This window comes from Poecilia reticulata, chromosome 23, assembly GCF_904066995.2.
Source record: "Poecilia reticulata chromosome 23, P_reticulata-male-v2, whole genome shotgun sequence".
NCBI classification, from domain to species: domain Eukaryota; kingdom Metazoa; phylum Chordata; class Actinopteri; order Cyprinodontiformes; family Poeciliidae; genus Poecilia; species Poecilia reticulata.
In genome coordinates this window covers 7173962-7199005 of record NC_088852.1, presented here as the reverse complement: position 1 = coordinate 7199005, position 25044 = coordinate 7173962, and the positions used below count along the sequence as shown (strand labels likewise).

General features: G+C 40.5%; 1 protein-coding gene across 1 annotated transcript in view; it reads left to right on the top strand.

Moving 5' to 3' along the window:
- snd1 (staphylococcal nuclease and tudor domain containing 1) overlaps positions 1 to 25044 on the top strand; it is a 169079-nt gene that overhangs the window by 123782 nt on the left and 20253 nt on the right. The window contains exons 18-20 of the mRNA XM_008400601.3: positions 7422 to 7563; positions 21169 to 21292; positions 23155 to 23224. Of these exons, the coding sequence (XP_008398823.1) occupies positions 7422 to 7563; positions 21169 to 21292; positions 23155 to 23224 (336 nt within the window). The remainder of the gene's footprint in view (positions 1 to 7421; positions 7564 to 21168; positions 21293 to 23154; positions 23225 to 25044) is intronic.

Below are 25044 nucleotides of genomic sequence, written 5' to 3'. Positions count from 1 at the left end.
AGGCGTGTAAGCCGGGGTTGAGTAGCCTCGCTGCCTGCCTGCTGCCTCTTTGATGGGAGAACATCTGTTGGCTGTGATACGAAGCTGGGGAGGATCTCTTTCTCTCTCCTTCTCCTTCGCTCCTTTGCTTGCTCCGTGGTCTCTGTTACGAATTCCCCAGCTGCTTTGCTCTCTCCCATCTTCTGGGGGGAAAAAGAAAAAAGAAAAAAAAACAGCCTGCCCGTCCCCCACCACCTGTTCAGTTTTAATACATAATTTATCTGCTAAAGTAACCACATCTGAGAGACTGAACCCTCTGTCCATTTCAAGTTTTCTGTCAGCTTTTTAATTTACTGCCTTCAACCTGCATAAATGTGCACCATCAGGGAAGCAAAACTTTAAAAAAAGAAAAGAAAAAATAATAAATTAAAAGAATTATTACACTAATTTTTACCAGGAGCAAAAATCATCTCTAAATTTGCCCGATCTGTCGACTTGTTTTACTAAGTTTAACATTCATCCGAGGACTGCAGCTTCAGATGAAAGGAGCGCACCGTCTTTAAGACGGAGCACAGCCTGAAACTGTCAGCACTCATTACATGTTTGATTACATTTTAAATCAGAAGCCACTATTTTATATCCGAGCTGCTCAGTTTTTCAGCTGGCTGAGTGGAATGGATGCATGCCTCCGAACAGGTAAACTAACTGGCGGCAGTCAGACAGGCCGTAATCATTCTGGACCTGATTGTTACGCAATTACCGTCCTTTGCAAACGCATGGATGCCTCTTGAACTTTACATTTTTCTATGCTACAGCCACAACCTAAAGTGCATTTATTTTGTATTTAAATTTGTGACTGTGCATTATATAGACCAGCACATTATACGTGGTGTTGAAATAATTTTTTTACTAGTTTATGTATGTAATGCTTTTTTTATTATTATTTGCTTTTGCCTTACGTAATCTCTTGATTTATTCTGGCTTCCTTATTGTGGCTGGCATGGGGGGGGGGAAAGTAGAGTTTCTCTAAACGTATTTTACTGCTGCTGTGTGATTTCAGTTTTTACTGTTTTGAAATAAGCCTGTCTGCAGCTTGACATGTTTTGTTACCAAGTCCTGTTATGTGGCCTTGCAGACCAATAACCAGTCGTATTGTGTTATCTCAATTTGACAGGAACTATGTCGAGTCTGTACCCAAACCAGTTTCTTAAGGTCACAGCCACACCCCGTTTGTTTGTGATCTTTTTAATGTATGTATAGTTAATTATCTTATAATTGGATAAAAACCTTGAACAGCAGACAAATCGTCTTTCCAAAGTCTCCCCTTCCTTAAATGCTTCATCCTTTTGCTGAAGCTGCTTTATCTGAGCCGCCAGGGTTAATGTGCGACATCACTAACCTCTTTGAACCCCAGAGACGGGCATTTCATGGTCCCAGAGGTAATGGGTTCATGTCTTTTCACTTTAATGGAACAGAACAACTTGGCCATCCCAGCACCTGTCACTCAACTGTAATGTCCAGCCAAGATTGATGAGGCATGTTCTCACAGGAAAGGTGTTCTGTTTGAGGCAGACGTGGACGCTGCAGTGACTTAGCGTTCTGCAACAAAATACAACCCAATCATTGTAAAACGGGCAGTAAATCAAAGTGCTGGGCCATGGTAACTCTCCTTTCAAACAGTGAAGCTGGGGTTTACCTTTGCGCGCTTCAAAGACTTACCTGGAATCAGCCTCTCATTATATTAGTCACTGGCAGTGAGTCATATTGGTTTACATTGCTGTTATTAGAGAATAAAGTGTATGAAGCATTTATGACTACGTCAGCGTGCATCATTATTGAAATGACCTCATGGACAGTATTAACTTTTTTGTTTGTTTTAAAACAAATGCCTTCTATTAAAATGATTATTTTTATTTGTAAATCTTCTATGTATATTCCTTTTTCTCCTAAGGTACGTGGCACTTTTTTTTTGGCGTCGGGCTTCAATTTGAACACAACACTTTAATTTCAGTATTCTGAATGGTCAGCTGTTTGGGCCTTATGGTGTGTGCAACCTTATCGATGATGAGTGTTTATTCTGTAGAAACCGTTGAACGGTCTGCATTGTAATTATTGTGTTTGTGATGAGGCAAAGGATCTGACTGAAGCAGCTGTCTGTCTTGTTGATCATTCCTCGCCTCTAATTGTTTAGTCGATACAGACAACATCGTTAAGGAACAGGAAATCCGGGGTCGCCCACCTTTCTGCTTCACAAACCTGGAGCACTCATTAACATGACACCGGCGCTGTTTTCTAAATGAGCTCTTAGCATGCCAATCAAATCCTCCCCTTGGCCGAATAACATATATTTTCTTTAAATCTTGTATCAATGAGATGTGGAGGGAACAATGTTCTTGATCTAAAATCTCAGAGAAATGTTCAGGTACCGATAATCTTTTCTGTAGTTTGTTAAAACTGAGCAGTCTGAAAGCTGTTGCGCTTCCTAGCATGGCAGTTGAGGGGCCCACAATTCATAACAGTGGGGCTCTGCCACTACCCTGCATGTGTGCGTATATGTCTGCATTAAAGAGTGGAGAGATGAGCGCTGATTGGTGTGTAGGATACTTAGTGAGTTTCGAAGACCCCACTGCGTTCCGACAGCACAGCCTTCCCCACATCAACCCCTAACTCCTGTGTGTGAAAAGTGAATCATTCTCTCTCGAACAGATTCATCAGGGACATAATGAGGCTAAATTGATTAACAAAGGGCACTTTTATGACTAACACCCCCCTATTGATTTCAATTGTCCTCCACAGCTGATTACGTGATGAATTAATAGCAGAGTTACGCAAAAGCCACGCAAGAAGATGCACCTAGGGTGTGTTGCCCAATCTTTTAGTTGGTTCACAGGTCCTTCAATTTTTTTTTTTTTGTTATACACAAGTGGGTCATTTATTGTGATGGAGTTACTTCCTCTGCTGATGTGTGTTGGAATCAGATGACTCATCTGGGTATTGCTGCCGTCACTGCATTACTTTTGTTGGCATTTACGAAATGAAGACCGAGTCTCCAATGAGTTCTTTTTAATATCAAAGAATAATAATCAGTGTTTACCTTAATATGAAAACAGAGTCGACGTTCCTTTTGTGGATCGTAAAAGATTAACATGTTTAAACGCCAGGAAGTCTGCGGTAGAAGGACCGGTTTTATTCTGCACCTGTGAGATATGGAATTTGATTTCAGTAAAAATAGAAACTGGCCTTCCTGTAAACTTGAAATGCATGGTGTGCCTACAGCTGATTCATAGATATTACTCAGATGATAAAACAGGCAATGACAGCGGAAGACCCATAAGATTTTCAATCTTGGGTAAATAGCAGAAAAAAAAAATAACATTTCTCTATGATTTATAATCTATTTCTTGACTCGCCAACACTATTTATGGCATTTGTGGTCTAACCAGTTAAAGTCTAACTTCTTGAGAAATTTCTACTGTAATTTTAATAAAATGTAGGATCCATATGCAAAAATTGGATGGAAAATAAACCCTTCAAATTGCCAAATATGACTCTAGGTAAGTAGGTAATTTCTACAAAAAAATTTTTAAAAATTGAGCTGCACAAAAATTGTACCAACCCATAACAAACTGCACTAACCACCATTTGTGTTTTTTATAATATTTGTCTTCTTTAAAAGGGAGTTGATTTATATTGATGCATAGTAACCATATATAACACTTCAATTGGATCTACACTGGCAGCTTCTGTCATGCATGCTTCATGTAACACCTCACACTCATTACCATGTTGACCCAATTTTCATTCTCGCCCCTTCCTCTGCCATAATGTGTGTACAGTTATCCAACTGTGTGGATATTAATCCACTTGTGTTCCAATGTGTGAATCCGTTCCGTTACGCCCATATCCCGGTCTTGAGGGACACTTTGTTCATTTCAAGCCATAAATATTTCAATAAATTGAGCCCAAGCCAGTTGGCAGACCTTTTAACTACCTGAAGAAGAGCTTTGCTTGCTGTTGAAGAGCCGCACTTCAGCCAGTGGAGTATCTCAAAGTAAAGCTCTGTAAAACTGCTCAACTGCAGGTATATTTTACTTTACGACCATGCAAATTGGTATGCAATCTTTAAATCTTCAGCTTCTTAGCTCCAGTGCTGGCAATTGAATCCCAACTGTGGATTTTCTGCTTGTGGCGTGCAGTTAAGATTTTCTCAGAGCAACAAGAGAAAGATCTCTGATTGGGCAATAAGGAATATATATTAATGTGAGGGGATGGGGAAACATTTCTCTTAAAAACAAAACATTGACACCAGTTGAGATGCAGCGACAGATCCACATGAAATTCTGAAGCCAGGATCAAATAGCTTCATCCTCCGGGATGCAAACTCGCTCCCCCACAGAGCCAGAGTGTTTGGAGTGGAGAAGATGGAATGGCTTGCCTTGTTTTTATTCCTTATTGCTGTGAAAGGGTGCAATCATCCAATCCACCAAGCAGTTCCAAGCAAGAGTGATTACCAGGTTTTGAGGGTGTTAGCCACAAGTTTTGCTGTGTTGCTCATTACATGGACTTGTAATCCTTGCAAGTCTTTCCTCCGGGGTTTTAACACATTCTGGAAAACTATGGAAAAGTATTTTCCAGGTCTGAATTTATACCTCCTAACTGCTTTCCTTCTGTGTTCTTGCAGCCATCTCTGGGTCATTACATCTTTCATTCCCTGTTCTTGGTAATTTGTGACTCCATCTTTCTGTTCTTGCCTCCTCCTTTGTCCGTCTCTGTTCTTCCTTCCCTTCTTTTGTTCTTACTGTCTTTTATCATTACCTTCCCAACTTCAAACCATTATTTTGTCCTTCCTTTACTTCCTTTTGTCATTTCTCTTTCCCACCTCCCTGTCGCTCCTTTGCCTCATTTTTTCCCTTTGTTTTTCTTCTCTCCTCTCTCCCTTTTTTTCTATCGTTCTTTCATCTTGTGCTTTCTTTCCTTCATTTCATCCCTCTTTATAGAAGCACCGGTCATAAATTCATTGTTGGTAGCACACAAGAGAGGCCGGAGAGAACAAACAGAACGAAACACATTTGCCGAAGGGGAGACACAAAAGCCAAGAAACAAAGTCATAATTTCAAGTTGGCAACATCCAAACTCTATCAAACATGCTGGAACACTTTTATCTTTTATTATGCTATTCTGATTGCCACCATTGAGCATATAAGCAACCTTCTCCCCCATCATCACATTACCCTCCCAGATTAACTTGTCACTCTCTCGGGTGTAAATGTGTTCTTCATTCTACAGTTGCCATGAAGGTCATCCTGGTCTCCATCATTAGGACTTGTTCTCCCTTCAACTCCAGCTTAATTGCCTGTTGGTTAGACACATTTAGGTGCATTTCTCCCCCCCCCTCCCCTCTCTCACATCTCGTCTGGCAGCTTGGTGGCTCTCGTCTGCGGCTGCAGTTGCCGCGTCGCGTACCTGCATTCAAGTGGAACAAACAGGACGGTTGGCTGCTCGCGGAAGGTCATCAGCCCCGGGCGCCGCGTGTGCATGAGTTTGCGCTTTTTAAAAAACGACTTGGACTACAGCGTATCTAATGGTGCATTCAGGCAGGATGCAAAACAAGTTTTTTTTATCCTTTTGTAATCATTCTAATCACCAGCGTTTTGGCAGCGTTAGACACAACTAATGAATTGAATGCACAGCGCTTTATGCTCTTTCATAAAAGCGCAACAAAGAAAGCAGCAGCTCCAGCAGCTGCGGGGTGTTTGTCTTTCTCTCCCCACAAATGTTTTACTGCAGGCAGAAGAATGCGAACCAGTGAAGCTGTTCGGGACACCTGGGAGCCGGAAAAAAGTTGATGTTTTTGTTTATAGGCTATCGTCCTGCTTTAAAAGGAGCTTTTTGTCTTCCATTCTTTGAAAAGAAGTTTAAAAACAAAAGCAGTAGAAATTAGTTTTGTCAACCTTTTTTTTTCTTTTTTATTATAAACTAATAATTTCTCGGCCCCTTGAGACCGACACACCCTTGCAGTCGGACATCATGTCCTACCCGGATTTCCAACACTTGCTACCGTTGTAAAAGTGTTGCAGTGATGGCCACCGGGCTAATGAACGGTGACACCTAATCTTTGTCATCCCTAATTGGTGCTGCAGGTTTGATTAAAAGCCGAGTCATGTCAGCTCCCTCAGAATGTGGGAAGCATGTTTATCACGGGACGCGGTGGATTGCAGGGTTCGTCGGCGTGCCTGTAATGTGTGCATTCGGCCGCATATGTTTGCTATGCTAATATTGCAAACACCTGCCTGGTGCTGAGGCAAAAATCCTGCTTGATCTTGGGCTTTGTGAAGCGTGGCTGCGTTTTTGCTCTTCATTAACCTTGCTTGCCCTCAATCTCTGAAATTTCAGCTTGTTTATTTTCTGTCAACCTTCTTTTCTCCCTTTTTTTATTTCTGCTTCTTTTTTAATTTTTAAGCTTGTTTTTGATGAACTCAGGTTGTTATATGAATTTCCTCATTCTGACATTGAAGGTTGTGAGAGAGCTGTCTTTTATTTTTAAAATCTGTTTTTCCTACAAATCCTGCTCAATTATCTGCATATAAACACAAATTAGCAGTCACATGCAGCAGCAAATTAAGAAAAATAAACTTAGTTCTTGACAAATGGGGGGGGAAGAACACAGCTAATCAAATGACCAACCAGATATTCCTGAGCTTTTTTTTTTTCTTCGTCTGACCTTTTCAAAATAAAACCCTTCCTAAATTGCCAGCAGATAAACAGCACTGAGTTCTGCTGCTGCAGCCCCTCAGAAAGTTTAAGCCCAAAGCGCCACTGCATTTCTCGACTTTAGAACTTCCTGCCTTGGTGCACCTCATCTTCCAAAGATTCCTCCACTGGGAGTTTATTAGTTTCCTTTCATCCTCACCATCTTGTGCTTGAATACGTGCTTAACACCATTGCTCTATTGAAGTTGTACACAAACACGCAACATTCTGTGTTAATAACCACCCACTCAGTGCACTGCATCCCTTGCACTCTGCGAACACACTCACGCACACACCTACTGATGTCCACGCAGTTTGATTTGTGGCCCAAGGCAAAGCTGTTCTCCCTAATGAGCTGCCTGCCCTCTGTTTTTCCAAGGGAGGTGAGGGAGAACTAACCTTGATGCAGCATAGAAGGGATCCAACCTGCTTACACACACACAAACTTGAACTGCTGTGCTTGTGAAAGAAACTCTGTGGCTGTATCTTTTATCCGGCTTGTGACATTATCACCAAGTTGATGATGCTGAAGTTAACGTCATCATAACGTCTAGATGTACCACGTCTGGCTGAAGTTGAGGGGGATATTTATTCGCATTTGCGTCACAAAGCATTTTCAGGTTTATTGAATGAACTGTAAGTCAAATTTTGGAATAACTGAGCTGTAACTTTTTTTTCCCTCTGTGTTCTTAGATCTGGGCCAACTACGAGGAGAAGCCCGTGGAGGAGGTTGTGCACGTCTCTGAGGAGAAGGAACGCGTGGCCAACTACAGACCCGTATATGTGACTGAAATCACCGACACCCTGCACTTCTACGCCCAGGATGTGGAGACGGGTAAAGACACTTTCTCTGTTTTAATACTCTTAATATGCATTTCAGCATCGTGTCGCACTGCAAGAACAAACTTTGGTTGCTGTTGGCCAGTAAAGTCAAAATAAGTAGTGGATAAGGAAAGGTAAAAGACGAGTATAATATTTAAGTTTTTTTTCTTCCTAATAAATAATATTTCTTACTCCTCTTCAGTTCCGCAGTTATTCACTACTTTGACTTGTCGTATAATCCTAATAAACTACATTACATTTTCTGGTTGTAACAAGACAAAATGTGAACGGTTTAAGTAGAAATACCTTTCAGAAGAACTGTACTGTTACATTGTGGCTCAAAAAATTATAAAATAGAGGAAGCACCAGGAGGCTGACTGATTTTTAATTATGTCAAATATTCATTTGTGCGCTTTAGCTTATCTTCATACTGCAGCGGCTGCTTGTATTGAAACAATCAGTGTCTCTGTAGAAAAGTGAAGACCATGGTTCTTTAACTTTCTGCTCTGCTTTCTTTACCTCCACACTGATTTCATTAATGAGAATTAATTCTGCCGCAAAGACGTTGACTGCATCTGTTACCTCCAACGTTTCTCTCACTAGTGCAGACCCAATAACTGAACCTCCCTCTTGTTTCTACTAATAAATGGTCGTAGTAATGAAGAGCGATGGCTGCCTGCGCTAACAATTGGGGTCCAACTTGATTCCAAGCATTTAATCTTCCAGAAGTTGTTCAACTCAATGAGCACTTGAAAACCTACTCGGTGCAAAAATCACTTAATTTTCCACCAGGGTATTTGAACGGTCATTCTCATTGGGACTGATATCATGTGCAGAAATAGAAAGGCTGTTGTCACTCTATTTTTGAATGATTCTCTGCAGTAAATGTCAAATTTTATTCTATTTGGAAAAAGAAGAAAATTCCGAACTATAACGATTTTGGAATAAATAAAAATGGCATAAATCTCTTAAGCTGTGTCTCGGAGTATATCGCCTCACGTTTTGAGCTCTCGGAAGTGACAATTATTACATCATGACGCGTCTGCTTTGCTTTTAGTCGCTTCAAAAAGAAAACCACAGAAGAAATCAAGAAAACCGGTTTTCTTTCACATTAATTGCCAATTTGTTGTGCATGCGTTCATGCTGCTTTGAATGCCTGAAACTTTGATCAAGAGTATCTAAAGGCAGGCCAAGCTTATGTTTTGGTACAGTTTGATATTTTTTTTTTTTTTTTTTGTTAGTGTTCCAAAAGTCGTTAAATAACAGCGTAATTATCCTTGCAGGCAAAACCAGAAGCATTTAGAGAGTTTGCTTTAGCAAAAAAAAAGGACCAATTAGCTTCTTTTGATTCAAGATGTGTGCGTCTAAGTTAGTTTGTGCTCAGTTTCACATGTAATAAGAAGATTCAATAAAAACTACTTTCAGCACATTGATTTTTTTTTTTTGCAGAATTGAACAGATCTGAACTGTTCATAGAAATTGTCTCCATCTGCCAGGTCATGGGAGCTGCCCAGCCTTCCTGTCACTCCTGCCCCCTCATCTGTCTCCACTAGCTGTAGACGTTCAAAGGCCATGAAATCGACTTTACTCATTTTTTTTTCTTTTTCTTGTCATTTGCCTCCCCCAACATAATTAATAAATTTACCTTCAATTAGCAAGATTTTAACTCGAAGCGCACAACTCACAGGATCTACTTTGTTCATAAAGAAGCATATATAAAGCTTTCAGTTTGCAGTTCTCTCTAGGTTTCATCTCTACGCCCTAAAATCTCCAGTGCTCCTTGAAATATGTGGAAATATAACGTTATTCATTCTCTTGCCGTGAGCTATAAATTGAAATCAAAACCATAGCGCCGCCTCCGGCTACGGTGCTGCTGCCTCAGTCAGTCGGGACTGATGCTCTGATTTTTGTCTGGGCTTTCATGGTTCAGAATCGCGTTACAGCAAAGGGCCAGAAATTTGACTTTACATGTCCAAACCCTGAAGTTTGGGTTAATGCCACTGGCGGCACTTGTGGCCGTTAGGAGAAATAAGCGCTGACTAGCTCGTCGTCTTGTTTTTCAAGTTCTCTATATATCTTAGACATTAAGGAAGAGCAGGAAACGGAGTGTATACAACTTTTCCCGCCATGTAAAATTGTACACAAACAGCATTTTTTCCCATATTGCTGCTCTCAGTGTATTTTGACAGGAGAGCTATGAGTTATTCAATCTTTTCTCATAAAAAGCCTTTATTTTAGATGATCCAGCAGAGCTGGCGGCTTCTTATATATTTATTTTTTTCATTTAATTGGCTTGTGTTCTTCCAACAAGCAGCTTATTGGGTGGTTTCATAAGAAAGGGAAAAAAAAATGTTGTTCTCAGCAGGGGAGTAAAACCTGACCGGTCCTCAGCCCCTCTGCTTCCCTCTCCTGTTGGGTTGCTTGCCCCCCCACCTCCCCTCCTCCTCCGTCTCCTCCACTTTCTCCACCTCCTCTCCTGCCTCACAGTTCCTTTCATTTCTGCAGGTGCGCACTCAGAGCTGCATTAAGTCATCTGGGCTTCTTGAGCTGAACATCAAAAGTGTTAGAGGCTGTAAAATCACATGAGCTGAGTGCTTTAAAATATCATTACATGCCCCCACCCCTCACAACATTTCTTAGTGAGCAAGTTTACACACACAGATCCAGTGTGAAGCAGAGTACTTTAGTGTTTACAGCAGATGACAATGGGCCATCTTAAAAGGAAATGCACAAGTGGCTTCCTCATGCGCGCCCATGTTAATGATCTGAGCCATTTCGAATGGCTTCCTTTGACTCTGTTAAGCGAAACTCCAACCACGTGTAAAATATTATGGTTGTATCATATTAACCAGCAGCCAGTCATTCATACATTTATTTTTGCATCTGTTTTAGTACATTAATGCAATGCTATCCTAAAGACTTTGAGCCAAATTTTACCAGATTTTATATCCACCCTTTATTTTCTTCCAGTCTCTTTCAGTTTGATTCCTATAAATAAACAATTTCACAACCTTTTATGAAAGTGTTTATTTACATATACCCTTTTTAGCATTACTCAGCTAAAAATGCTGTGTATTGAAATTTTTTCCTTAAAATTTTAGCTCATTTACTTTTCCATTGACAGTGATTATGATTGATCTGACAGATTTTACATCCTGATCAAACCAAATTAACTGAGGGACCCACTGCTGTTTGATTATTATACTCCCAAAAGCCTTTTGAATGTTTTAAAAATATAGTTATTGCTTTATTTTAGAAAATTGCCATAAATTGTTGATAAAGCAGTTACACAATGTGCAATTTCAGGCACGGCTGGTGGCTAAAAGCTCCTTTTGGTACCTGATAGTTACTTAAAAAAAAAACAAAAAAAAACACTTAAAGTACAGAATAGGAAATGCACCACTTTAGAAATTTGCAACAAGTTTTTGATTTCAATTTTTGTTAATGTTTGACCTACCTGCTCTGATTTTTAGCTACCTTTGTTATATTTATGAATTGCATCATTCAAGAGAGAAAGAGATCAAATCTTCCAGGAATCAGACTGATGCAAAGAAAAATTATGTATTTGTTAGAATTAGAATATACTTCTCACTGGAAGTGAATGCAATAAAATGAATTGAGAAGGATTCAGAAGAGCAAGGAAGTGTAAACAAAAAGGGAGGGGAAAAAATACTTAAAATTTATAGCTGGTTAACATATCTGAGGCTTCGCCGTGCGCAAGTAAAAATGAGTAACACAGCAGAAAAAAAGCCAGAAAAACATCAATTTCAGCTGGTCGTACACTTGTTTAAGTAGAACAGAGAAGATGAGGAAGGAGGAAAAAGGAACATCGTCATAAATATTTAGAGCCGGTTTCCAAACCATTAACCCTGAGGGAGTTGTGTCTGTGTAATAAAGTTGGGTGTATTTATTTATTTATTGTGGTCTGTAGAGATGAGTGGCTGCTGAAAAGCCTTCACAGCTTTCTAGATGTTAAAGTTCATGCATCGGTCTCTAAAGTAGTTTCTTTTTCTGAGCTATTAAAATGCAGTCAGAAACGCAGCAGCGTCATTTTCCCTCATGGGTCCCGAGTCTGCTACAGGTTTGACCCTTTTCCCCATTTTAATCATTTGCATTTAATTACTGCCCCCCCCCCCCACCCCACCCACACTATTTCACATGTGAATATATTTACACTTGTTTGATAACTGATTGCTTCCACATTAGGAATAGATTTTCCCAGAAGATTTAGGAAATTGATCTGTAATCCTGTTTATTTTAGGATTTCATCTTGTTAAGCAGTCATTTATCGTTTTCTAACCCCCCTCTACCGCACTTTAACTCCTCAGCCCACCCAATTTGCTTCAGTGGTGCCGTTTCTGATCCCCCTGTTTTCCTTCTGTGTGCCGTTTCCTCTCTGGAGGCTATATGTAATTACTGTCAGAAGGGAGCCTGCACAGATCTGTGCAACCTTGGACACTCTGAGACAAAAGGCCACTCCAGACACATGAAGGGAGACGACTCTGAACTATGTAGAGCTGGTAGTATATTACTCTGCTGGAAGCAGGCTTGGTAAAAAAAAAATAAAAATGAAAAAACAATCCAAATGCAGGTTTGGAGTCTTTCTGGGTAGAAACCAGAATTGCAGCAGCTGGAATATACACTTCAGGGACGTTGTATTAAGCTCTAGTTTCCTATGGAATACAAACTATACACTTATTTCACTGCAGACAAGACTCCGCTCTGTTTGACGAAGTAATGGGTCAAGGAGGTAAAGCCGAATGTCCCTCACTTCGGTGACACTGCTGGGGTAATTCTTGGGGATCTCAAGGCTTTCCCAGATGAGACGGGATATGTAGTCTCTCTGGTGAGATCAGGGTTCACTCTAGGTTGTCGTTCAGCAGGATGTATCCTGAAAACTTCAAGCATCCTAGAAACTTTTCAGATCAAATCGATCTGATATGTGGTCATAATCCACATTTCAGTACTATAGGGCATCATTTTTTCTAGTCAGCTCCCTGTCCTTAATGCCACATGCAAACAAAAGCAAAAGATGCTTTAACTCCTCTGCTTGAAGCAGAGACATATTGTTGACCCACAGGAAGCAGTCCGGTTAACAAAAATAGACTCGGAAGAGGGGACCTTTCATCCTTGTCACTTTGGACTGGACTCGCTTTCATTTTCTAAGCAAGGAAGATGCTCCTTCCTTATGCTTCTAACACATCTTGTATATATTTTTTTCCAGCAGTACTTCAACATAATGAAGATTCATTTTCTGTGTTAACTGTACAGTAATTACTATATTAGTGGATTAATGTTGGGTGGAAAATTAATTTCGTCAGACTCGAAACGGACCAAAGTTTTGTGACTTTCCACCGTGCCGCTTTTACGATTTATCCTTAATCTTTTGGAGTGACTGGATGTACGGAGTGTACAATGACATCTCCCACCTGTCTCTGCACACTGCTGCTCATCTGACTGTAAAAGGACAAAATGTTTTTTCTTTTTTTGGCTTTCAAGAAAGGCAAATTTATCTTAGAAAATGGTTCAAGTTAAATGATGTGGAGCACCACCCATCACTCTTAGGACAGTGCAGTTTTAAATATTGTTTTACCAACCAGTTTGTTCAATCTTAAGTGGTTCTATAAATAGTCCAAACTAGGTAAGGGCAATTGCGAGCTCACCAGCTAAATATTAGACACCACATTTTCCCGTCGATCTGTTTTTCAGGAGTAAATTAGGGTCTTATTTCAATTTTCATGTCTGGCTCATGATCTGAATAAGTGCTAAAGTTGAGGTGACTAAAACCGGCCTGTTGAGACCGGCTCCTAAAATAGTCTCCGTCCAGCAGAGTTGAGACTCGGTCATATATCATTAAAAGTATAAAATGTTTGAGTGACAGGTGAGTGCTGACATGCCGTGTCCGTTCAGAGGCATCGCTACACATCACTTCTTGATTCAGAGGTTTTGAGCCAAACTTTGAGCTCAGGGCTTCCAGAATACCAGACTTTGATTAATTTGTGGTATGCGGTGCCGACTCAGCACCAATATATTTTTTAATTTTTTCTTAATCAGCTGTGCTCATGTGGTGATTATATTTCTGGGCAGCATTCCTTTAGGTTGCTCACTGATTTTTTTTTTTTGCCCACCACACACACATACACTCACCCCACCTGTTCCGGACCTCACGTTGTTGTCACCTCCACGGTCCTGAATTGCTGGGCCTGACCCTGACCAGCAAACAGAAACACACGCACACGCACGCACACACACACACACACACACACTTCTCGCTCACACCAAACCTCAGCTGCAGTGCGGCTGGCTGGACATGCTGTCTAGAGCTTGTTCCCTGGCACCAATACAGACTCGTAATGAGTGGAGTCGTTCCCCTTCCAACCAGGTGCCACTCCGTCCACATTATTCACACTTCTACCTTTTACTCGCAGCAGCTGTTCTTCACCTAATGATGCTGGACCCAGCCACTGATAGAGCAGCACGGCCAGATCGCGGCTCCCTTTCTAGTCGCCTGAAATTTTTAGTTTTTCTTTGACTTTTTAATTTGTTTGATGTGGTCTCGATGTTGTTGATACTTGTCCCCGCACCTTATTTGTGGTGTTTATTTAACAGACTACTTTCAAATTAGTACCGCATTTTATCTTGATAAAGAGGAATTGCCCTCTAATTGGACGCCATGTCAAGGGAGCAAAGTTATTATTACTTTGTAGCAGAAAGCTTAATAAAAGGAGATGGATTAATGGTTTGAAACGGTTTGCATAAGGCTGCATAAATTCCTGCCTTTTACTTTTTTTTTTAAAGCAATTAATAAAAATTATTTTGGTTCACATATTTCTATTACAGTGGGCATTAAGCCAGAGGTAGAGATCATTCGTCTTATGTTGTAAACCTTTTAGAAAGGTTTTGTCTATTTTCTTCCTGTTTTTTTTTTCTTGTAAATCGTAAGAGTTGAATAGTCTAATTACGCCAATGTAATAAAGGAACCAATTGTACAGTGGAAAAATGAACTCCTCTTTCTGGCTAAAGACAAAAGGAGTGGTAGAAAAGCCTAAATGCGACTATTGTTGTAATGATTACGGTGAACAGTTTAGTGGTCGCATCAAATTAAAGGAGAATGGTTTTAATTGCAATACTGTTATCGTAGGGTGTATGTAATTACGTTCATGCTAAAGCTGTAAAACCATATTAATTTAAATTTTACATTGGAGGTAATTAGAATTAATGCCATGAAAAAAGAATCAAGTGCTCTGTTTCAGTACCTTAGCAGGCTGACAAAATGGATAAGAACTGCTATTTAGAAGTCTTTACGTTTAGTCCATTGGTCCGTTCTTCTCTTAAAGTCCCATGTTTGTTAAATTGGGTTCTGAACTTTATAAAGGTCTCACTTGATCGAATACCTACTAAATAAAGCTGCCAAACTGATGCATTTACCCACGGCATTTGATGTTACATATTTGATGTTAGTTTTTGTGAAAAAGAAAAACTTTCTTCACTTCAGAGTCTTCAGAGTTCAGTGATACAAGCTTGGAGTAAAAACCCATATACTTGGGCTTTTCCCCCCAATCTGTTTTGCCTTATGTTTGTTCATTCTGCCATGCAGGCCTATTAGAGGAGAACTGTAGATGAACGTTCTCGTCTCTCTAGCGCGATGGTTACTCGGACAGGCATGTTTAATCAGCTCTGATTGGAAAATTGTGCTTCATTCAGACAGGAAGTTCTTGTGTTTGTGGGGTCTGCCCTTGTGTGAATTTCTTATTATCCCTTCTGCAAAACTGCCTGCCTGTCTACTGTGATCAGGATATGCACCGCAAAACCAGTCCGAACCTCTAGAAAGACAGAGCAAGCTGCTCTATGTTCTACAGTCAGAATGTGACTTCCTGTGATGGTTCAGAGTTGGACATCCCCACAAAATGTCACATTTATCCAGATGCATTTACATTTCTAACCTGCTCAGCTGAGAGAGAGCTCAAGCTTTTGTTTGTCTATACTCTAGTGTTTGATCTCTCTCTTTGCAAGTTTGAGTAAAACTCCAGAGAAACCTGGGCTTTACATTTCTGTTTATTTCTCATGGGGCCTCAAATTAGAAGACGATTCCATAACACATCCTTTCAATTCAAAGAGGAGTTCTGGTGGTTCACAGACCGCAGATGGACGCCACTGTTCCCAATGAGTCTTTCAGTGCTTCAGATTTTTTCTGTACACTTCCCTCCATTGGCACAGTCCTGTCTCTAAGACAATTCCTTTAACTTTATCGCTTTGTTTCTGCTCTGACATCCACAATCGACAACAAGACCTTAAATACAGATAGCGCATGCCTTTCGAAGTCAACTTTCTGATCTTCAGGTGTAGAAATATGATCTGCAGGATGATCAGTGCAAACTAAGCAAAAAATGAAGACCTGTAAATACTCTCTGGGTGCAAAGTGAGTGAAGGCTGCAGCAGACATGACAGCTGACGTTGCCGTTCTTCTTCCCTAGATTCTTCTTGATGTAGAGGACGTGGTGGTTAGAGGTCAGACTCTTCCTGGATGATCTCTCCTCTCTCAAGGCATCTGTAGATAAATCAGATACGCAAGTTAGCTTCTAAAAGGTCAGCTCAGCTGTCGGTCTGAGCCGGGATGCTTTTGATTTCAGGTGGAAAATGAGCATCGCCCATTCTTCGCCGCTCCAGCAAGCTTGATTCACACTAATGTCAGCATTTGGAAGCATTACCTAAATTGAAATGACTGAGTGGCATTTTTCACAGCGTTGTGCCTCTTTTTAGGTTCAAAAAGGGGTTCTCTTCAAAATTGGCCAAATGTGTGCACATTTGAGCTGATTTGGAGAACACAAATCTATCCCATTGGTATTTTTGGACCTTTAAATAAGTCCGTTGGACAATTAAATCAGACCATTAGCTTCAGCCAGTTAGCCTTTACAGGTGGCAGAAAAAGAAGGTGGAGAAACTAAAACAAGAGAGACCCACTAGATGCCTTCTTTGTTTACATTTTTCATTGACAGAAACAGTAATTTGCTGTAAAAGACTCCAGACTGTTGGCAAGAAACGAACGGAGGAGGGTAATTGGTGGTAGTGGGGGGTTTCAGATGAGGTGCAATCTCGTATCCTGCTCTAGAGGGAGTGAAGCTGTATGTGTCGAGCATTAGGATCATTTGGTTTTTTTATGGTGACATAAAGTTACAGTTCATAAAACATCAGTCAGCAAGGAGAGAGGGCGAACTTTCTCCTATCTTAGCGCTTTACTTGGCATTCCCCAGCAGAGTAGTGGTTCTCCTTTGATATTTACCGGATATAACTCTCAACTGTGTTTCTTGTTTGGCAGACCTCAAGCAGTTGTGTGTTCTGGGTGTGTTTGAGCTGTTAAATGATGGACAATCTATTCATTTAGAGTAACAGGAGTCGGTCCTCAAGGGTCTCTTTTTAGAGCAACAACTCTGTCACTCTTTCCTCAGGCACTTCCTAATAAATGACACTTCCTTACAGAAATATTCTCATACCCAAGGTACTTTTGACTATTGTGTCACTTTACAGCCACAAATTTCAATGTATTTTCTTGAATTTTTATCTTATAGACCCGTTTTCTAGTTAAATGAGTCGAAGTTGGACTTCATTCCAAATGTACAAATGTGATGTGGAAAACGAACATTACACATCATCCCTATGGAACGTTGTGGTGGTATCGAGTTTTGATACATTTTTCTTCATTAGGAAGTTGCAGTTGATGGGAAGATTGATGGCGCTAAATTCAGGGCAATGGTTGTAGAAACTTGTTAGAGATTGTTAAACACTGGTGGTTCACCTTGAGTCGAGTCAGGGCAGCGACCCTGAAGATAGACCAGTATCTTCAGAGCCATGCGATGTGCCCCAGCTACAAGACTTTGGCTGTCCTAAAAATTACTGTTCATTGATGCTTTCCATTCAATCTGAATGAATTTGAGTTATTTTGCATAATAGAATGGGCAAAGCTATCCTGAATGATCCTGGCATCCTTTATCGGCTGGTAATAAAATACCAATAAACACTGAATTCCGTGATTTTTGACATTACAAAAAATGCATTAGTTTTCTGATTTGTTTCCTTAAATGCCTGCTTCCAAAGACAGGTTTTGTATTTCCCAGATCGACAGCAATTAGGCTCATAATTTGCTGTACATGTTGAAATTTTGAGATTGGACTGCTTTTACAAGCAATCACTGCTCTCTCGGCCTCAGCCTGTGCGTCTGTCATACTGCGATTATTTATCCTTCTGAGTTTTAATGGCTTTTGTAAACAGCTTAATAGAATTCACCAGAGCCTTGGGATGCCTGCTGAAAGGGCACTTGAGCCACTGTTTTCATTGGCTTTTTGTCTTCCCACCCCTTCGTCTCCGCTTCCACACCGCGTGGCGCAAGATAATCGAATACGATCACAAGCAAACTGTAAAACCGTCACCACGGCTCTCCTCCCTGTCTTCTCTCCCTCTCTTGCGTTCTCTATTATTTCTGTTCTTTTAAAGCCTAATCGGTCCTTCACTTTGCGCTCGGCATTCAGAATGTAATTATATATGATTTACAAACAGCTGCAGCCATTATCATGTATAAACAAATTACAGAATGAGGGAGAGTTGGGGGGGGGGGGAGACAGAGGGATAAAGAGAAGAGGATAAAAAGAATTTGGCGAGCATCAGGCACAGTCATTGGTTTGGCTGCTTTTTGGATCATCGCTTTGGCTCTTGCTTCAACACAAAATGAGCACTAACGTTTGACACGGTTTACCCCTTCTGCAAGCAGATATTTGGTTGTCCTGCTGCCAGCGTTGAAAAGGATTCAGCCTCTGTAATACAGCGTGTTCTTGCTGTACTTCCTACTTCCTAACTGTTGCTTTTTCAGGATTTAACAGGGGCTCCGTTCTTACAAAAAAAAGTTGGCTCAAGTCATTTCAGTTTGGTTTATTGTGCTGCTGTGCTCTCCTGCAGCATGACACGTTTGTTGGTTTTTGTTCCAGTAATGTGCAGCTAGATTGTCTGGTTCTCCTGCTTTTCTATCTTTTTGACATGCATTTTCACATGAACCCCAAGCTTGAGAACTTTGACAAATTTATTTCACGTCATTGTCTAGGATTTATAAAGATCGGTAAATGCTGAGCAATGGTAATACTTAAAAGGGTAAGCTACAAAATACTAAAAATATAGAAAAAAACAACAAATTTTCAGTTTGACAGCCACCTTTATCAGGATTATTTTACAAACCATCATATTTTATGTAAGAAGTGAAATTCACATGAACCTGAGGGATTGAACAATCAACCTGGCTGTGAATATTCATGTGTGTGATGCAAGAATGGCTCCAGCCAGTTTGCCTCTTCTAGCATTCATACCCAGCACTTAGTTTCATCCTGACCTATTTTCATTTTATCCCCATGTTCTTAACCATACCATAGGACTTTTTATTTGCACTTTAACAACTTGCAGGATCATTTAAAAAAAATTATAAGAAGCTCCAATCTCCCATATTTAACTTTAGTCCAGTTTCGACTTAGGAAATAAATCTCAAATTTTATAACAAAGCTTTTTGGCAATAAATCCTTTTAATTCTGTTTATTTCCTTTAAACGGTGATGACTGACTCCTTAATGATCATTACCCCTGTGGGAGCAAACATTGTTTTGGTCCCGCAAACTTGAGATGTAGAATTTTAACTGGTTGCAGAATTTTGTTTCTGTGTCAATATCTGTCTGCTTTGAGATTGCCTCCAATCGCTGCTGCTTCTAAAATTAGAAGGTTCATATTCAGTCTCGTCCTGCATGAATAAAAACAGCCTGTAGTGCAATTTCCAAAAAAACATGGCAAGTTTATTTATACCATGAGAATCTAAAACATGTTTATGTCTCAGGTATTCAATGCTCATATGTTAGAAGACGTTAAAGAAAAACTACCAGGCGGTGTTTTTATTTTGTCTGCATTCGTCAGCTACCAGCTCCACAGCGGCTGTGCAGGGAGATATTTGGACACCTCTGCTCTCGCTATGCAAAATCAACCCGAGCCCCCGGTTTTCTCCTCCCACTTCACTTCTCACTAAATCCCTTTGCTTTCCTTCCTTTTTTTTTTCCCCCTCCAAGTTTGACATGCAAATGAATGTCTCCTGAGCTATTGGTTGGCAGCTGTCTGCCTGTCTCAGCATAGATAACTGTGGGAAAACAGCATCATTATTCATATTTTCTTGTTCTCCAGCAGCATAAATAACATTAGGTGCTAATGACAAGCAGGAGCGGCTGTACAGAAATAGAAAGGTGTCTGCCTGCAAGCTGTTTGTTTGGTAGTAACATGCATCATCAGCAGAACTACCCCGGCTGCGTTTATTTAATGTTTCTGCAAAAAAAAAAAAAAAAAGCTCCTCGCTGTTAACATGTAGACTGTTGGAAATGAAGCTTCTTTTAATTTTAATGCCTCAAGTGAGGCGCTGACATAAACAGAACATCAGTCCTGCTTGGATTTGCTATCGTCCAAATGTCTGAATAAAGAGGATCAGTCGCACATTAAATTAGCCTTCCCGCCTGCAGACCCCTCCCCCCTCCAGGTGGTCGATTTGTGAAAATGTCCTCTAAAAATATCGCCATGGAAATTCCTATTGGCCACTTTAATAAACTAGCTGCTGTAATTTCTTCCATACACTTCAACACCGCTCCACACCAAAACACACGGCCATTGGCAAACTCCTGCCAACAGGGATGAGCAAGCGGCCTCTAAAACACACAAACACGCCGCAAGCATTTCTCAAAACAGCTGAAAAGTAGTTCTCATCAAGACGCACGTCCTCTGTGTTCACAATCGGCGTCCCAATTCGCGCTGATAGTTGCAAATCAGGCAGCCACTTACCACAGTCATTGGTTCCCCATGAAGCTGTGGCTCACTATCTGATTCCTCCGTCTCCCTGCGTATCGACAGCCACGTTCTCACCTTGAATCCACTATAATGGGTCTGCGGCTCATGATATAATGGCTTGATGGGCCATAAAGGCCCACTGTGAGAGCTGGCTTAACTCAAAGCTCTACTTCACCACCAGGGTCAAACCAGAATAAGCTGCATAGTGTTAATGGGCTTAGCAGCTACAAAAGCTACTAAGTATTTCTTTTTAGTAATTTTGGCGTCAGTATCTAGAGGTGATGAGACTGCTTTTGACCTGGTGGTTCTTGCTTTATGCTGTAACAGCTGAATTATTTTTAAATGAAAAAAAAAAATCTCCCATCTCTTTCTTCTTGCACAGCTGCCTTATGAAATAAAACAATTCAGTTCTATTTTGATGCCATTTGCAGCACTGTGATATAACAAATGCACACCAAATTATTTAAATTGTTCCAACTTTGCTGCGTTGTTCTCTGGGCAGCTGTGTCGGAACAGCTTTATAGCACACACTTAGGGTGAAATAAAAAGTAATTGTCAGATTCTTTTCTTCTCACAAATAAAAGCCAAGTATTTACCTTCTTTAGCAATAACACTCCATGCATAGCCTTCCTGTACCGTCAATTTATATTGTTTGAGGGTCATAGAGAAACAATCAGTCTTCATCAAAGATGAATCTAGAATAGATTTGAGAAACGATAATGCTGTAACACTGTAATTTTGATTCCTCTCATCTCTGCTTCCATCAGGAGGCCAGTTGGAGAATCTGATGGAAACCATGAGAGCGGAGATCGCTGCCCATCCTTCCGTTGAAGGGTCTTACTCGGCGCGGAGAGGGGACTACTGCCTAGCCAAGTTCGCCGACGGTGAATGGTATGTGTGCATTTCTGTCTTCAAAAACATTGCAAAATTTTAACCTCGCACCCTGCGACCTTAGTCATCCTTCTTACTGAAGGCGTCAGGCGCACACAAAGCCGAATGTCTGCCATTTCAAAATGCTGAGTAAGTGAGTTCCACGCCATTTTAAGTTGGATCAGATGTGAAGGTGTCCTGATGGGGAACCGGATTGTCCTAGCAGAGCCTGCTCCTTAGAACCACGCATTTGACCTTTTTCCTCCCTTAAATTTGAGTGGTAGGATTACTGTGGATCGCAGTGTTCAAGCACACCTCTGAACAGAGGACTTCCTTAATCAGTTTGACATCTAACTTATGCAGGGAGTGTGTTATCGGTGGTGTCAGGAAAACATCCACATAAATAGCCGGAGTTAAAATTTCCCTGTAAAGCACCACTTCTCACCAAAGGGATTTATTTATTTATATCCATTTTTATTCCCTTTGTTGATTGAGCAACTTTATATTCAAAGGATTTTGCTTTCAGCATGTGGCCCATCCACAACAGTCACCTACAGTGTTTTGATTAGCTCTTACAAAGCAGCGGTTTCCAAGCAGTAACATACAAAAATCTCTTCTCCGAGTCTCTTTGAGTGCTTAAAGTTCACAGATGGTCATGGGAGACGGATGGAAGTCAAGAAGGCGAGGGTGGGGAAAGAAAGATCATGCAACTAATTAAAAACCAAATGCTCATCCAACACAGGTGTTGCCCTCCATCTTCCTGTTCCGCTTTTAGGGCAAAACACAAGTTAATCTACTTCATATGTCACCAGTACAAGTCGGGGGACGTTTTGAACAGGAAACACTGAGTCTGTATCTCCACATCGGGGAGCGAGGGGGGGGAAGAAACTTCTGCCAGTTAAACGGCGGGAAAAATATCTTGATTTGTGTCTTTCTGGCAGCCCTTTATTATTCAGCAAGCTAATTATGTTTGCATTGTTCTTTCTTTGTATCAGAGAACTGTGCGGTTCATTCTCCATGGAGACTTGTTTCTTTAGGGGAGTAATTAAAAATTTGTTACCATGCAAGTCCTCCCAGAAACACGAACAGAGAAGAATAAAACCTCTGTTCATCAGTCGCTTCCTTTTTCTCAAACTCCTTATTATTGCAGTTTTTTACTTCATTATTCTCTGTTCACCCGCATAAACCTAATTATTTGGCCCTTTTTGTTTTGTTTTTTTGGCTGTTCCCGCTTTGCAGCCAATTTGTCTTTAGTGTTCTTTTTTTTTTTCTCAACATTCAGAGTGATATCCAGGTGAGGTGATGTCATACATATGTTTCACACTGTAACTTCTTTCTATATGTAGGTATTAATAGAAAGCTGGTTTTTGTCATTTAATTGGTTGCTTTCTGATTGTCGCCGCTTTTACTTTTTATTTGCGTGGAAATCGAGCTTTTCAAATGTGCCAGAAAAAAATCGAGGATCACAACGAAAAACCTGCAGGGTCTCTATGATTAGCACTAATGCGCTAACGTCATTTTCTACAAGGCAAAAAAAAAAAAAAAAAAAACAGGTTTAAATTTCTGCCTTTTATTGCAAAGAGGCCTCCGTGCAATTTCCACCGCCCGCCTATGTCCTGATAGATCTCCTCTGTTCCCCCCCCCACCAACCCGCACACCCCCAGCCTGTTCATCCTATCCCGCTCCTCTACCCCGATCACAACAGACAGATCCTCCAACACCTTCTCCCTAGGGAAATAAGCACAGAATCATTTACTCATCTCCTTTTCCTCTTGTGCCCTCTGTCTTCATCTCTCTTTTCCTACTCTCTATTCTCTCCCCACACCCTTTCCCCCTTTTCTCTCTATCTCCCCCCCCCCCCAATTATTCTTCTGCTGCTGCAGGTACAGAGCCAGAGTGGAGAGAGTTGAGTCACCGGCAAAGGTTCACGTCTTCTACATCGACTACGGCAACGTGAGTAACTTTGTAGCAATAAATCTGATTGTGTGCGTGCGCGGAGGGAAAGTGTTCTCATTAAAGCAAAGTGCTGATCTTTAGAGTTGAAAAACATGCACATAGGAATTTCTTTCTTCAAATCTTTGTCAGGATTTTTATATTCCAAGTTTTTTTTTATGTTCAAAGAAGTTTCTCTGTGCCCTTTTAGCTGAAGTTTATATGAGAAACAAAATGCCAGCTTGCTTGTTTTATTTTTTTCTGGTATTTTATTATTGAAACACAAAAAGTTCAGAACAGAATCTTTACATGGTCTGAGAGTAAGTATGGATTTTATTCTAGCTTTTATCAGGTCATTTATGTTGACTTGATGCACCAAAACGTTTTGAGTTTTTTAAATTATTTAACTTTTTTTTTTTTTTTTGCCCTCTGGACTTAAAATTTCAACCATCAAAGTATCAGGATGTGCAAAGTTTCAGTCACAAAGTGTGGTTCTAAAGCTTATGGGAATATATTGATGACAACAAGAGTCATGTGTGAAGTTGTAACAAGTATCAGAAAGTTATTGCAAAATTTTACATTAAATATATATTTTATATGCCTTAAAATTCAGAGCATTTTTAAACAAAATCATCAGATTAAAAAAGTGATGTGTTGCATCCGGTCACTTTTTTTGTCCTTTTCTAGTTTTGCACTAAAATGTCTGAAAAATGACGACTATTAAACAGAGGATTCGTAGAAACCCTGGCTTTCCTCAGAATGAAACGCTTCCCGTCTCTCCCTGGGTATTTTTAATTTTACTCGGCGATGACGAAGGCAGTGTAGTCGTCTCTGCCCACGTGCGTGCTCATGCTTGCATCATCGCCGAGTGGCTCATGCAGCCGGCCCCTGCCCTGCGGGAGTTTTCCCATGATGCAGTGGAGCGGCACAGTGTGCGACTGACCTCAGAGCAGGGGGGACAGACCACGGTTTGGCTGGCAGATGCAATGCATCCTGGCATGTTGCTGAAAGTGTTATTCTCCGAGGCTGACCTGGTACGCACACGCACACACACACGCACGCGCACACACACACACAAAACCACGAGCTGATTTCCGCAGCCTCTCATTTGTAGTAGTTTTGCGTCATTTCAGGTTGAGTCAGACCAGCCTTGAATTTGTGCCCTTGTGTCACGAGCTATTAGCTTACAATACTGCCACCTCTCTCGGGTTCATGGCGCTACCTGAATTATTATATGATCATTAGCAAACACAGTGGAGCACTTTTGTCATTTTCGGGTTTAAAGCCTACATTCAAAGTGTCATCAAAGTCTCACATCATGCAGATAAATCTTAAAATTGTGTCATTATGAATCTGAGAGATATTTTCTGTCTAGACTGGACAGTTCAATGAACACATTAACCAAAGATACGAGAGGCTCGTTAAATTACCTCTCGAGTTCTCGCGGCTGTATTTATCTGACTTCCCAGCACGCTAAAGCCGTTATGGGTCAGTGACTGAACAAAGCTTTTACATGTTTTATAGACTTCATGTCATAAACGTATAGTAAATGTTCATTTTTAGCTTTACATCGGCTTATTATATAGTCTGTGTAAGTAAAACAAATGCAACTGTTTTTTTATTACTTATTAAAAGACAACAAAAAGCAAAGGTGTTAGATTTTAAAATTATTATTAAATTTAAGGAACATTTTTCATGTCCATCCATTTGTACACCACAAATGTGGTGATTTTGGATGTTTTTAATAAAGTGGGGGGCGAGGGGGAAATAAGACTTTTCAATATTGGACTTGCCAATCAAGAGAAAATTGACATATTCAGATCAAATCAATTTAATTTGTG